Raw genomic sequence first — 14324 nt, 5'->3', positions numbered from 1 at the left:
TTGCTGCCTGGAGGCAGAGATGTTTATGAAACTTGAAATGTACAGTTCACTGTTGTGGACCCATAAGACAAATTAATAAAGACATGCATTGGGCCGATGAACTCACCAAGGAGAAAAGTCATAAATGGGAAATAATTCTTATTATGCTTGATGCGTATTTAGAAACAAAATGATGACAAACTTATTAAAGGATTTTATTTATTTCCTCCTCATTTCAAAAGCATATAGTGAAACTTCAAACAGGCAAGAAGTTAAATATATGGAGGTTCCTTTCATTACTTTTCTTAAAATGATGGAAGAAAACTGCTTTGGGATTGGGGCATAGTAGTTTAAACCTCCGCTTGCAGCACCGGCATCCCATATGGGCACTGCTACTAGTTCTGCTCCTTCACTTCCCATCCAGCTCTCTGCTATGGCCTGGGAAAGCAGTGGAAGATGGCCCAAGTCCTTGGGTCCCTGCATCTATGTGGGACACCAGGAAGAAGCTCCTGGCTCCCGGCTTTGGATTGACCCAACCACTTGGGGAAGGAACCAGAGAGAATGGAAGACCTCTCTCTTTGTCTCTCTTTCTGTAACTTTCCCTCTCAAATAAATAAATAAAATAATAATAATAAAAAACCCAAACTTCTTGCTTCTACTATACTCTGTTCATTCAGGTACAATTTGTGCCTTTTTTTAATCCTTTTTTTTTTTTTGGCGGTTTATTTATTTATTTGAGAGGTAGAGTTACAAACAGAGAGGGAGAGACTGAGAGAAAAAGAAGTCTTTCCATCCACTGGTTCACTCCCCAAATGGCTGCAGGGGCTGGAGCTGGGCCAATCCAATGTCAGGAGTCAGGAACCTCTTCTGGGTCTTGCACTCAGATGTAGGGGCCCAAGCACTTGGGCCACCTTCTACTGCTTTCCCAGGCCACAGCAGAGACCTGGATCAGAAGTGGAGCAGCCAGGACTCAAACTAGTGCCTGTATGGGATGCTGGCACTGCCGGCAGTAGTTTTACTGGCCATGCCACAACGCTGGTCCTGTCTGTCCTTACCAAAAAGAAAAGAAAAGAAAAGAAAAGAAAACCAACCAACCAAACAAACAAAAAAAAACAAAAACAGTGAAGATCAAACTAGAAGGTAAAAGAAAAAGATGGAAAGCAGTCATCAATTATGGAGGATGTGATAATTGGAGGAATGAACCATACCTAATATTGAAGCTAATTTTAGTGTTTATATAAATCAATCAGAACCAGCTCTTTAAGTCATCTTTATTAACACACCACTTTTATCCAATAATGCATTTTCTATGTCCCACAGCAAAAGGATCTTGCCTAAAGTTGCCTAAAGATACGTACAGCACAGGGGGATTTCCCTGGAATCCCTGGATTCCTTGGGCTGTTTTCCCATCTGATATTAACTGTGAGATCTTGGGTGAATTACTGACACTCACATAGTACATCACTTTTAGCATCTATAAAACTGGGGATACGGCCAGCGTTGTGACACAGCAGGTTAAGCTGCCACCTATGATGCCAGCATCCCATTAACAGTGCTGTTTTGTGTTCTGGCTGTTCCACTTCCAATATAGCTCCTTGCTAACATGCCTGAGAAAACACAGAAGATGGTCCAAGTACTTGGGCCCAGAGTTCCAGGATTCTGGGTTTGACCTGACTCAGCCCTGGTTGCTGAGGCCATGTATAGAGTGAACTAGCAAATGGAAGATCTCTCTCTGCCTTTCAAATAAATAATACAAAAACAAACAAACAAAAAACCCAAAAAGCATGGGGGTTAACAGGACTCACCTTAAAAGATTATTATGAGGGGTAAGTAACTTAATTTATATAAATAACTCAAAAAATAAGTCAATTTCAATGAGTTTTCCCATTACACTGAATATAAATACCACTGCATATAAAATCTGCCTTCTATCCAATGACCATGTCAGGAGTTCTTGACTATAATCTTTCAAGGCTCCTACTCATGGATTCTTTTGTTTCGTCCTCTATCAAATCTAATCTAAGTTTTGTCTTAACTTTCTGTCACCTAGAGCCTTCACACACTGCCCACCAAAGAGAAGCACTGAACAGTGTTAGCAGAATGAACGGACTCACCTTAAGGTTGGCTGAGACTTTTTTGAGAAGGTCTGGCAGCCCCCTCCCCCTCTGCCCCATCCTCCTTCCTCCCCCTCCATGCCACAGCTGGTGGTCCCAACCACATGCCTGAATAAGCCCCCAAGGACTAGTCTCCCTCACAGTTTGCTTCCTAGGAACACACTCTGCGATAGAAACAGGAACAATCTCAACATTTTATTAGATTCAAATGATATTTTGGATCCCCCATTTCTACTTTAGTTTTAAAGATGTTTGAGAACAAGGTCAGAAATACAGACTATCACAGCTGGGTAAATATTTTATTACCAGTTATCATTTCTAATCTAGAACACTTCTATGCTATGTTCACTCTAGTTCAAGTGCTACAGCAACTTTTTCAAAACATGTACCTGACTCTATTACAGAACACTATTCTTATGTTTAAGACGGAGTTCTTATTGATTAGGATGGCAAACAAATGTTCTTTGTGCCTTCTCGATCTATCTTTGAAGCCTTCCATCCTACTGGGTCTTCAGACATAACCCTCATCCCAGCAATGTAAGCCCTGAGTGGAGTTTTACAAATAAGCCGAGTATACTCATGCTGTGCACCTAAGTTCTGCATCCAGATCGCCCTTCTTCCCTGGTCCTCCCGTCACAGACCTGGCCAATACTCCTCCAGCGTAACTGAGCACCTGCCATGACATTCTTCCCAGTTCTTCCAGACTCCTTCAGCTACTCTTTGCAGCCCACTACTAATAAGGAGTCTGCTGCATACTTTTTATTTGTTGAACTCTTTGTTTAGCAGAACATTAAGCCTTTCTCTACCATGTTAAAACTAAGTTATCTCAAAAATAGTAAATAAAATATTAAGTTGAAAAACATTAATAAAAAGGGCTTCCTGTTGTCTGCCACCCTAGTCTCTGCCGTCATCACTTGGTAGGGCAACTCCTAACTAGGTTCCCTGTCCTTTTCTTTCTCCTCTACAATCCAGGCCCCAATAGTACTTTAGGTGAGCTTTTAAAACTGTTACGTCAAAGCGTATCATTTCTATACTTAAATATTATTTCCTCAGAAGATTTATGGTAGAATCTAAATTCGGATAGAGTGCTGCCTGGTGTGACGTCCAGTTCTCCCATCTGCCAGCCCCGCAGCTTCATATACTGGTTTCTCTGGGCACATCAATATTCTGAACACCTTCCTACTCCACAGAGCCTTTAGAACAGTCACCCGCCCTCCCAAGCCCCCTGCTCTGCAAGCTCCCCATTCTCACTTAGATCTTGCTGTCTAAAACATCGGCTAGAAGTCCTGACCCAAGAAGTTTCTCACGCCCCCGTTTCAGAGACTGGCTTTTGCTGTCCTAAAGGCATTTATCAGGTTCTTGCTTGTTTCTATGAGCGTTTTTATCATCTCCCTGACCGCTCTACAGTCTAAGCTTCAGGAGAGCTTCCTCACACTGTTTCCCGACAGCACCTGGAATAAAGATGGTCCTGGTAAATAATCAATGCTTATTAAATGAGCTAAGTGCCGTGGTGTGTTTTGTCAACAGACTGACTGCAGAACACTCTAAGTGCCCTATAACCAGGGATTCACAATATGCCTGCTGCGTGGCAGTGAACAGTTTGAACTTGGACTTCCATCTACCATAAAAAAGAAGTCAATCATTTAGTTTCTGCCTGATTTTCCGTTTCTGTCAAACATGAATAAGCCCGCCAAAAAATTCTGACAGCACACTTTGTATGTCAGTGGACCAGATGCACTGAGAGGCACGGAAAGAATGAATAGGGCCACTGTCTTCAGCATTTAGGGGAAGAAGCTATCGGGCAGGGTGGGGCAGGGGTCAAACACTTGGGGCTGAGAGAACAGTGATTAATGGTACCAGCTCTGGGGTCGCTGCCTGGGCTCAAACCCTGGCTGTGTCCCAACAAGTTGAGAGACCTCAGGCAGACTATTTGACCTCTCAGTGTTAGTCTTCGGCAAAAATGGGCACAATCAGATTTCCCACCTTATCAGGTGGCTTGAGGATTAGATGAATGAAATCATCCGGGTAACATGCTCAGCAAAGTAAACACTAAAAAAAAAAAGTATATATATGTAAAACATAAAGCTGAAATACAGTAGTTTTTATGTAAACATCTGAGGTTTCCTATTAACAAACTTAAGAGAAATGCATAAAAAGACTTTCTACTAATGATGACCCGGTTGGGCCAGCTTTGTGGTGCAGAGGGGTTAAGCTGCCATCTGTGATGCCAGATCCCATATCGGAGCGCCAGTGTGAGCCCTGGTTGCTCTGCTTCCACCCCAGCTCCCTTTTAATGTGCCTGGGAAAGCAGCAGAGGATGGCCCAGGTACTTGGACCCCTGTACAGATGGAGCTCCTGGCTTCGGCCTGACCTTAGCCCTGAATGTCACAGCTATCTGGGAAGTGAACCAACAGATGGAAGATCTCTTCTTTCTTTATCTCTGTCACTCTGTGTTCCAAATAAAAAATCTTAAAAAAAAAAAAGATTGATAGAAAACAGAATTAAAAGATAAATTTATAAAAATGATGAGCAATCGCAGCAAATTATAAGGAATTTAGTGTTTTTTGAATACTAATAAATCTTTATATTAAAAACAGTAAACTTTTTTGTCCTAATTTAAAGTTAAAAATAGTCCATGAATATACAGGAAAACAAAGATCACAAGGTTAGGGATAATGACTGAGATACAACTCCTAATGTTCTTAAAGGTTGGGAAAACTTTTAAGGAAAATTGTAGAGTTTAAGTTTGGCACTTAACTCAATTACCACTTACCACAATTACAGCCTGACCAGTATCTCTACGACTAAAAGAAATTTTATAGGTTTGGTTAATTCTGAGTCAGCAACTCCTCAACCACAGTTTGCAAGGGGAGTAAAAATATGAAAACATTTTTGGTAAACCCAAATTTGAAGGCTAGCATGCATTACATTGTTTCAATAGATGATGGCTGAATTTGCTACTCAGCTTTTGTGTAATCATAAGGAAAACTAAAAGACTGCACATCAGTTCTAAAACCCTCTGTCATATCTTGTAACTCATGCTGCATCTCTGAGATTATTGATTATGGGTTTGACAATTCATTTCTTTAAAGATAATTTCTTTTTCTTTTTTTTTTTTTCAAGATTTATTTATTTGTTTGAAAGGTAGAGAGACAGAAAGAGGAAGTGAAAAAGAGATCTTTTCTTGTTCCACCACCCTAATGGTGCCAGGTCAAGGTCAGGAGCCAGGAACGCTATCCCGGGTCTCTGACGTGGATGGCAGGGGCCCAAGACACCTGGACTATCTTCATTGCTTTTCCAGGCCCGTTAGCAAGGAGCTGATCAGATGAGGAGCACCCAGACTCGAGCCAGCTCTCCAATACAGGATGCTGGTGCTGCAAGCGTTAGCTTAACCTGCTGTGCCTCAGTGCTGGCTCCTGGTCCAAGTTTCTGACCAGACTTTAAAGAAGGGAAGAGTTTGGGTCCAGGTTCATGGTTTTAATGCACAGCTGGAGCAGATCTCTCGGGAGAATCTACCTAGGTATGTTTTTTGCTGACTGGTAACAACTCTGCAGACTTCTCTGGGATTTTACTTAAAATTGTATTAATTAATTAATAATTCAGCAACTAGAAAAAAAATGGAATTTATGATAGCAACAGGAGCATGGAGACTCAATTCCATACCTAAAATAACACCTCACTGCTACTTTCCCAGTCTGGTGTGTATACTCATCACAACTTTCTACATAGTTATGGACATCGTTAGTTTAAAAAAAGGCTAAAATAAATATATTTCTTTATAATTTTTTTTCAGTTGCCATTATATCATAGTAGTTTCTGATTCTTTAAAACCATTGCTGAGGAGCAGAAGAGTACTGGAGGAACCCACAGATTTGATAAAACTGAGATGTGAAAAGAGCCTCATCAAACTGAGGATTTTAATTAGGCACTGAAATCAAGGATAGCCTGAGAGACAAAAGATTCATATGGTCTTCTCACAAAACAAATCAGAGTGCAGAAACTGGACCAGAACTCTGACTTACTTATTTGAAGCATTATATGATCCTGTCATACCCTAGTAATTCAGATTCATGCCAGTGAAGAAAAGATTTTCTAAAATAGCACAAGTTGTAATGCTTTTTCCTTAAAAATGTCTAATACTTAAGATATATGGCAATGAGAAAATCATGCACTAAACTGTATTTGGTGAACTCACCTCTATAATAAAAGAGGCAAAGATCAGAAAGCACGAACCAGCGTTTCTTCCACAGCTTCATGCCAGTACTGTCCTGCATTAAATCAACATATTTAATGATATTTTTCATTTTAGATGACAAAACTCACTTCTGATACATTTATTTAAAATAAGCTTTTAAAACAAAGCATTTTATATGCAAAGGGACTATGAAAAGTAAGTAGAAAAACAGAATTATAAGGTAAGTTTATTTTGGCGCCAAAAAATCATAATCTTTCATAATATGCTTTCATAATATGCTCTTTCCATAGACTTTTTGGAAGACCTCTCACTCTCAACTGATGTGTGTAGCATAACTAATGTGTCAATCAAAATTTTAGTTAGAGAAAACTGTTTAAGAGTGTTTTATTGCACAGCAAGGTGGCTACAATAATCACAGAATATATTTCCCAAAAGCTAGAACAAAGAATTTTGAACATTTTTACTGCAAAGAATTGATAAATGTTTGAGTAGATAGATATGCTTACCTGGATTTGAACACTACACAGCGTATACACATATCAGAACATTACATGGTACTGCATAAATACATAGTTTGTGTCGATTGAAAAAAAAGATAGCCAGTTTTCTAGAAATATATATAAAGATATTCCCTTTCAGACTGGTTTCCAAAGGATAATATTGTTATGTCAAAGGAATGTGTTGGAACAACTTGATTTGGTTTTATAATTGTAAGCAATGTGAATGTCACTGTCCTGAACCTAGGTCTGCTAGGACGAGACTAATGTAACCACACAGCAGTGTGTGCATTCTGGTAAGCTGGATTTAATTATGAAAATCTTCAACAGGAAGACACTATGTGAACTGAAAGTATTCCAAAGATAATGTGATGCCAAAGGATTTGAAAACAGAACTGTAGTGTAAGAATACATAAACTTTTTCTTCTTACTAATAAACTCTTAGCAACAGTGGCTATTTGGCAGCTATTTCTAAGTAATTTATTTACAAAAATACCAGGCTCAAACAAAATTACAGTTCTAATGGAACTTATTTTCCCATAAACAGTATGGTAAAACTTCAAGAGAAAATTAAATACAGACATTAAAAAAATGCAGATAAGAGGCTGGTTTGTATGTGCATTAATATTTCTAATTTATTTCTAGCTGCAACAATCACCTATTTAGTAGTGACTTTAGAATTACATAAACGAATACAGGTAAAATCCCTGAAAGTAAAAGATCTGTCGTTAAAATTAGCAGCTACTCCAAGGATGGAATGAAAAAATTGAAATAAAGATAAGGAAAGAAATGATACATATTATTAATACATAGTATTAAATATTCTTTCTTTAGTGCATATAAGGAGTTTTGAAAAACAAATATTTTGGGGCTGGCACTGAGGCATAGCGGGTTAAGCCGCTGCCTGCAGTAGCAGCATGCTATATGGGCGCCGATTTGAGACCTGGCTGCTCCACTTCTGATCCAACTCTCTGCAATGGCCTGGGAAAGCAGAGGAAGATGGCCCAAATCCTTGGGCCTCTGCACCCACATGGGAGACCAGGAGGAAGATCCTGGCTCTTGGCTTTGGATTGGCCCAGCTCTGGCCGTTGTGGCCAATTGGGGAGTGAACCAGCAGATGGAAGACCTCTCTCTCTCTCTTTCTCTCTGCCTCCCCTTCTCTCTCTGTGTAACTCTTTTTTAAAATATGTATCAAAAATTAAAATATTTTTATTGCCTTGAGGTACTTTTTAAAACAAAGTTGTTTTTTATTTTTATTGGTGCATATAAATTCAGTCCAAAAAATATGCGATAGGTGTAGAAAAAAACTGGGGTGAGGCATGTTCTTCCTTAACTGCTTTATAGTAAAGTAGTAGTATATATAGAACTCCAGGACAAAACTCCCTAAGAGTCTGCAAATCATTTGTCTTTGGAGAAAACTGCCCTTAACTGATGTACCGCGTAAGATGCAGTAACACAATCAGTTTTCTTTTTATATGGTTTTCACATATATTTCAGACCCCTATAAAATACTATACTGGTAGAATTTGTTACAAAATTAATCTTCTTTTATACCCTACTAATCGTATACATTGGGGTATAGGGTGTAACTCTTTCAAATAAATAAATAAATCTTGAAAAGAAAAACAAATATTTTATCACCTGCTACAAAGTATACACTTGTATTAGAGAAACTAATTGGCAACACTTTTGCAATACTAAATAAACCAAGGGATCAAAAAGACAGACCAGGAATTATTTTAAATAAGGAGTTGTATTATCTTCTGTTAGGTCCAATATTGCATTTAACTATTTGAATATAATTGGTACCTACTAAACTAAATGTGCAAAAATCTTTTTTATAGAAAACTTTTATTTAATAAACATAAATTTCAAAAGTACAACTTTTAGATTATAGTGGTTCTTCCCACCATAACCTCCCTCCCACCCACAAACCATCCCATCTCCTATGCTCTCTCCATTCTACATTAAGATTCATTTTTAATTATCTTTATATACAGAAGATCAACTCTATACTAAGTAAAGATTTCAACAGTTTGCATCCACACAGAAACACAAAGTATTAAGTACTGTTTGAAGATTGGTTTTTACCATTAATTCTCATAGTACAACACATTAAGGACAGAGGTCCTACATGGGGAGCAAGTGCACAATGACTCCTGTTGTTGATTTAACAACTGACACTCTTATTTATGAAGTCAGTAATCACCCAAGGCTCTTGTCATGAGCTACCAAGGCTATGGAAGCCTCCTTTTTTTTTTTTTCTTTGACAGGCAGAGTTAGACAGTGAGAGGTCTTCCTTCCATTGGTTCACCCCCTATATGGCCGCTAAGGCTGGCACGCTGCGCCAATCCAAAGCCAGGAGCCAGGTGCTTCCTCCTGGTCTCCAATGCCGGTGCAGGGCCCAAGCACTTGGGCCATCCTGCACTGCCTTCCCAGGCCACAGCAGAAAGCTGGACTGGAAGAGGAGCAACCAGGACAGAACTGGCGCCCCAACCGGGACTAGAACCCGGAGTACTGGTGCCGCAGGTGGAAGATTAGCCTAGTGAGCTGCGGCACTGGCCTATGGAAACCTCTTGAGTTCACAAACTCCGACCTTATTTTGACAAGGCTATAGTCAAAGTGGAAGTTCTCTCCTCCCTTCAGAGAAAGGTACCTCCTTCTTTGATGGCCCCTTCTTTCCACCAGGATCTTACTCACAGAGATCTTTCATTTAGGTCATTTTTTTGTGCAAAAATCTTTTAGCTTGGATAAGTTTAACTGTCAACAGTTAACATATAGCAAAATATTCTTAAATAAAAATTAAAACTTATTATTCAAGTTAAATACCCAATCAACTCACTGAGGAACTGGCAAAACCAATTTACCTGAATGACTTCACATTTTCTGGATTTTAAGATGATCCATTTCCAATACATTAGTCTAGATGACAATCAACTTTCAGATGACACTATCTCTAATGAGTATTTCCTAGCAAATTCATTATGAGGTTTAGTGAATAAAAATCATTAGATCATCTGAAACAAATTGGCATTATTGAACAGATCAGCACCCTCAATAAACTAATATTTAACTTGGTTTGTATCATCTGCATATATTCAGAATCAAAACAAAGACAGACAAAGGCCTTGCATGTTGAGTCTGTCATCTCAATTATCTGGCAGCTACTTATTTGAAACTTAGTGGCAAATCAGAAACCAAAGAACTGGCACTACGAGATCAAAATGATATCCAAGTTCAAGAGGGCAGGTACCTGTATCCTAAATTCAAAACCAACAGCAAGTTTCCCAGACTATACCACATAAACCTTAACAAGCCCAGGTGTCTGAGCATGAACCCTGTTTGAGCAAACAGTCAAACCAGGAATGAAGAAAGAAAAAGAAAAACACCAGAAAACAAAACACAAAACCTCAAGAAGGAACGAACAGTCTGAGAGTACAGAAGCAAAAATCAGAAAAAACAAAATCAGAAAAATGTCAAAATATCTTCAGTTTTTCTATAAAGAAAGGCAGGGGAGTATATAATTGTACATATGTCTAATGATTGTTATAGCAGTAGAAAAATGAACAATACTACTATATTTATTTCACTCTTGACATTTAAAAAATATTCCTGCCTGGGTAATTTTAGCATACTATTCCTTTCACACAGCATATATTAATTTTGACATATATTTCATTTAATTTTATACAGTTGTCTTAGGAACATTCATCCCCAAAGGTCCCTTCTGATTTATTCTTTGTTTCATATCAAACAGGAAGAAAACCTACCTGTTTATAAAGCCAACCTCGTCTGACCACAGGTGCATTAGGGTTCCTTTTAATTGAATTTGACCTCTTCCCAAAATTATGAACTTTTTTTGAGGCTCGTGAAGTCTAAATAGGAAAAAAAAATGATAGAAAATGTGATATTAATGCCAAGATTTGAGTTTTTTTTTTTAAATCTTTACAGTTTTAATTTAATTTCAGATTTCTCTGAGATTTGCAAGACTTAAAATCCTTTCAAATAAATTATCTCAGTTCCACTTTTGCTAGTTTAGTTGTTTCAAGAATAAGAATTCTGGGGCTAGTGCTGTGGCATAGCGGGTAAAGCTGCCGCCAGCAGGGCCAGCATCCCATACGATGCTGGTCCAAGTCCTGGCTGCACTTCTGATCCAGCCCTCTGCTATGGCCTGAGAGAGCAGTGGAAGATGGTCCAAATCCTTGGGCCCTTACACTCACATGGCAGACCCAGAAGAAGCTCCAGGCTCCTGGCCTCGGATTGGCCCAGCTCTGGCCACTGTGGCCATTTGGGGGGTGATCCAGAAGATGGAAGACTACTCTCTGTCTGTCTCTGTCTCTGAAACTCTGCTTTTCAAATAAATAAAGAAATCTTAAAAATAAAAAACCAAAACAGTAAAAATTCTGCACAAAGAATCCTGTCCTCCTGCTTCTCCCCCCAGTATTATAAAAGGATCTTAAGTTTTATAATCTCTCCTTTAAGTCTGGAAACACAATTTTTAAAAAGACATAACACGTAGTGATATTTTGTCTTACCTGCCATATAAAATAAATAGGCCTTGAGTAAAAATTAACAAATTTTTAAAAAATAAACTGAAGGACAGAACTTCCTGCTTGCTCTGTATCTGGGTTTAATGGTGTTGCTTAAATTAAAGAAAGTTAAAAGAGGAGAAACACTCAGATGTAAGTTATAAACAAACACATCACATCAAATCAAAACAGGACTGGAAGGATCCACTTAATGTCAAATAGTGTTTTCCTCTTTATAGACAACTCTGAACTTGAATGATACCACACAGATGTGTTTACTCTGGGAGGCACACAGGAGAATATAAAATCATTTTAAACACTGCTCTGCTTAGCAGGAAGATCTCTAGCTTGGCAGCAATGTAGCAAGTAACCAGCAAACACTGATCTTCTCTGTAAAGTAAAAGGTAAGTAACAGCAAACCATCTCCGACTTTTCAACTCATCTACAATCTCTGGAAAACTAGCATTTTTCATTTGAATTTTGTTTCTTTGGTGAACAGAAATTTCCTAAAGAATGGTTTCCTTGACGAATTTTAATATGCTTTCAAACAGCGTTTGAACACAATATAAAACTCAAATGGAGGCCGGCGCCGTGGCTCAATAGGCTAATCCTCCACCTGCAGCGCCGGCACACCGGGTTCTAGTCCCAGTCAGGGCACCGGATTCTGTCCTGGTTGCCCCTCTTCCAGGCCAGCTCTCTGCTATGGCCCGGGAATGCAGTGGAGGATGGCCCAAGTGCTTGGGCCCTGCACCCCATGGGAGACCAGGAGCACCTGGCTCCTGCCATCGGATCAGCGCGATGCACCGGCCACAGCGCGCCGGCCGCGGCGGCCATTGGAGGGTGAACCAACAGCAAAAGGAAGACCTTTCTCTGTCTCTCTCTCTCACTATCCACTCTGCCTGTCCAAAAAAACAAAAAACAAAAAAACCTCGAATGGAACAAAAAGATATATACATCCTGCTTGGCGCCAGCACCCAGCCAAGCAGTCTGTGCAGCAAGCGGCGTCACTGTGGGCACGTGTGCTGTCTGTCATCCAGGTAAATGCTCTTACAGCCAGCCAGACAGCACCTTTTCCTTTTCCTTCTCAGACAACTGCATATGTGAGCCCCTTCTGTTCCACTGTGCTGAGTCACTTACATTCTCGTCAATGAAACGTGCTATGCCAAAAAAAATTTTGACCTCTACAATCCTGACAGATAAAAAAATGGTGATGTTTCTACTTTTAATGAGGATTTTTCATATTATGAATGAGATGGAGAATTTTTTTAATGTATTTAAGAGCAAATTCCAGTTTCTTTTCTGGGAACTTACTGTACATAATTTGCCCATTTTAAACTGGCTGTAGTTCTGTTTCTTATTGATTTAGAGCTGTTCTTTAATTATAAAGAAATTATTCTTTGTTACATTTGAGTTTTACATATTCTGCATACTTAATAAATATATGTGTGTGAATTTCTTATTACTTTATATTATCCGCATTCTGGTTTATTGCTTTAAAAAAGAACTCTTACATTGTTCTTGCCAGTGCTTTCATAGTTTTATTTTTAATGTTTCAAAAACTAACTCAAGTGGAAAATTTCTGGTTATACACTCTATGGCACAGGTCCAACTTCAGTCTTCTCCAGATAACGATCTGGTAGCTTTCAACCCATTTATCATTTCTGTGGATTTTAATTAGAACCTGCTAATGAAGTATTATGCTCAGTTATCTTACTGGCTTTTTTATACTATCAGAAATTCCTTACACTATCTGAAATTTACATTTTCTTGTAATGGCTACAAAATTTCATTTTAAAAACCTTAGCAGGCTTATTTGAAATATCATTATAATAATCTACCATTTCTTTATTGTAAACATCATTCAATTTATTATTACCATTGTTTCACTGTAAATGTCTCTTCAATCTAGGCATTTCAATAACCAGAAAATGTGATTCTTAAACTATTACATTAATCTTCCCTTTAAAACTTAAGTTGATTCAACAAAGTAATCATTCTCTCACAAAAATATCATTTATTAAATTATTCAAATATCAGACCAATATTTTTAAAAAGTCATCAAATTACAACCTTACCACTTCATATTTCAAGCTATTGCTTTTATATCAATTACCTCCAATATAATTAAATCCATTTAAGAAAAATGAAATTAATATTCTATAATTCCAATTCTAAGTTCATTATGAGTAATGGTAATGAATCCTGACTACCATTTATCAATAACCATCAGTAAGCAAAATAACTTACTCTGCCTACAGGGCTCATTGGATGTACTGCATAATCTGATGTCACATTATAGTTAGAAGCTTCATTTATCATACTTATAGGTCGTTCCTTCTTTTCTTCAGATGTCATGGTTGCAACGGCCCTAAAAAATAAGATATGTCAAAGTGCTAGAACGTGTGGCATATAGCTTTACGGTAACGCTTCTCTAACATTTAGACAACACTGATAGCCTACGTTTTTAAGACGGCCGGATACTCTTTACTCTAGGGTAACAGTTAATATTTAAAACTACTTTAAATATAATTAAAGCTTCTCCTAAGCCTGACATAAGTTAACATTCATGTTTATTTTAATAGGCATTACTGCAGATATTCTAATTGGTCATTCAACTGGAAAATTGAAAATGAAAATGAACCACAAGAATAACTAATCTAATATTAGAAACAATAGCAGAGATATCAATAACACTATCTGTGAACAGCTGAGCATTTCATTTGATGCTTATAAAAATCCTGAGAGATGGCAATTACCATCATCCCAAATGTAAGGATGAGAAAACTGCGCTCAGATCAGTTTCATAATTTTACCAAAGTTTACAGAATTTCTCCAAGTTTGCATCCTGGGCCTTTGAGTTTACTTCATGAGTTTGAACCATTGTAAAAAGAATTTCTGAAATTATATTCCTACTGGAAAAAATTTGTAAGTCATGTTTTCCCTACCAGACACAGCATACAGCTGGCATTCTGTCATACTTGACTGCAAATATCCAAATAAGAAAGCTGCT

General features: G+C 38.2%; 1 protein-coding gene across 48 annotated transcripts in view; it reads right to left on the bottom strand.

Moving 5' to 3' along the window:
- The window catches only part of PLEKHA5 (pleckstrin homology domain containing A5), a 265114-nt gene that overhangs the window by 97707 nt on the left and 153083 nt on the right, over positions 1 to 14324 (bottom strand). For 46 of the 48 annotated variants that reach the window (XR_007921242.2, XR_011378677.1, XR_011378676.1 and 43 more), the window contains 3 exons: positions 13562 to 13682; positions 10556 to 10660; positions 6289 to 6361 (listed from right to left, as the gene is read on the bottom strand). Coding sequence is in view for 39 of the 48 variants with exons in the window: in XM_051850805.1 (XP_051706765.1) it covers positions 6289 to 6361; positions 10556 to 10660; positions 13562 to 13682 (299 nt within the window). In the remaining 9 variants the exon portion in view is untranslated. Of the gene's footprint in view, positions 1 to 6288; positions 6362 to 10555; positions 10661 to 13561; positions 13683 to 14324 lie in introns of those variants that run through there. The other 2 variants (XR_007921240.2, XR_007921243.2) reach the window with 1 other exon arrangement.

This window comes from Oryctolagus cuniculus, chromosome 9 (genome assembly GCF_964237555.1).
Source record: "Oryctolagus cuniculus chromosome 9, mOryCun1.1, whole genome shotgun sequence".
Taxonomy (NCBI): domain Eukaryota; kingdom Metazoa; phylum Chordata; class Mammalia; order Lagomorpha; family Leporidae; genus Oryctolagus; species Oryctolagus cuniculus.
Note: the sequence above shows the minus strand (reverse complement) of the source record. Positions and strands in the feature narration are given on the sequence as shown.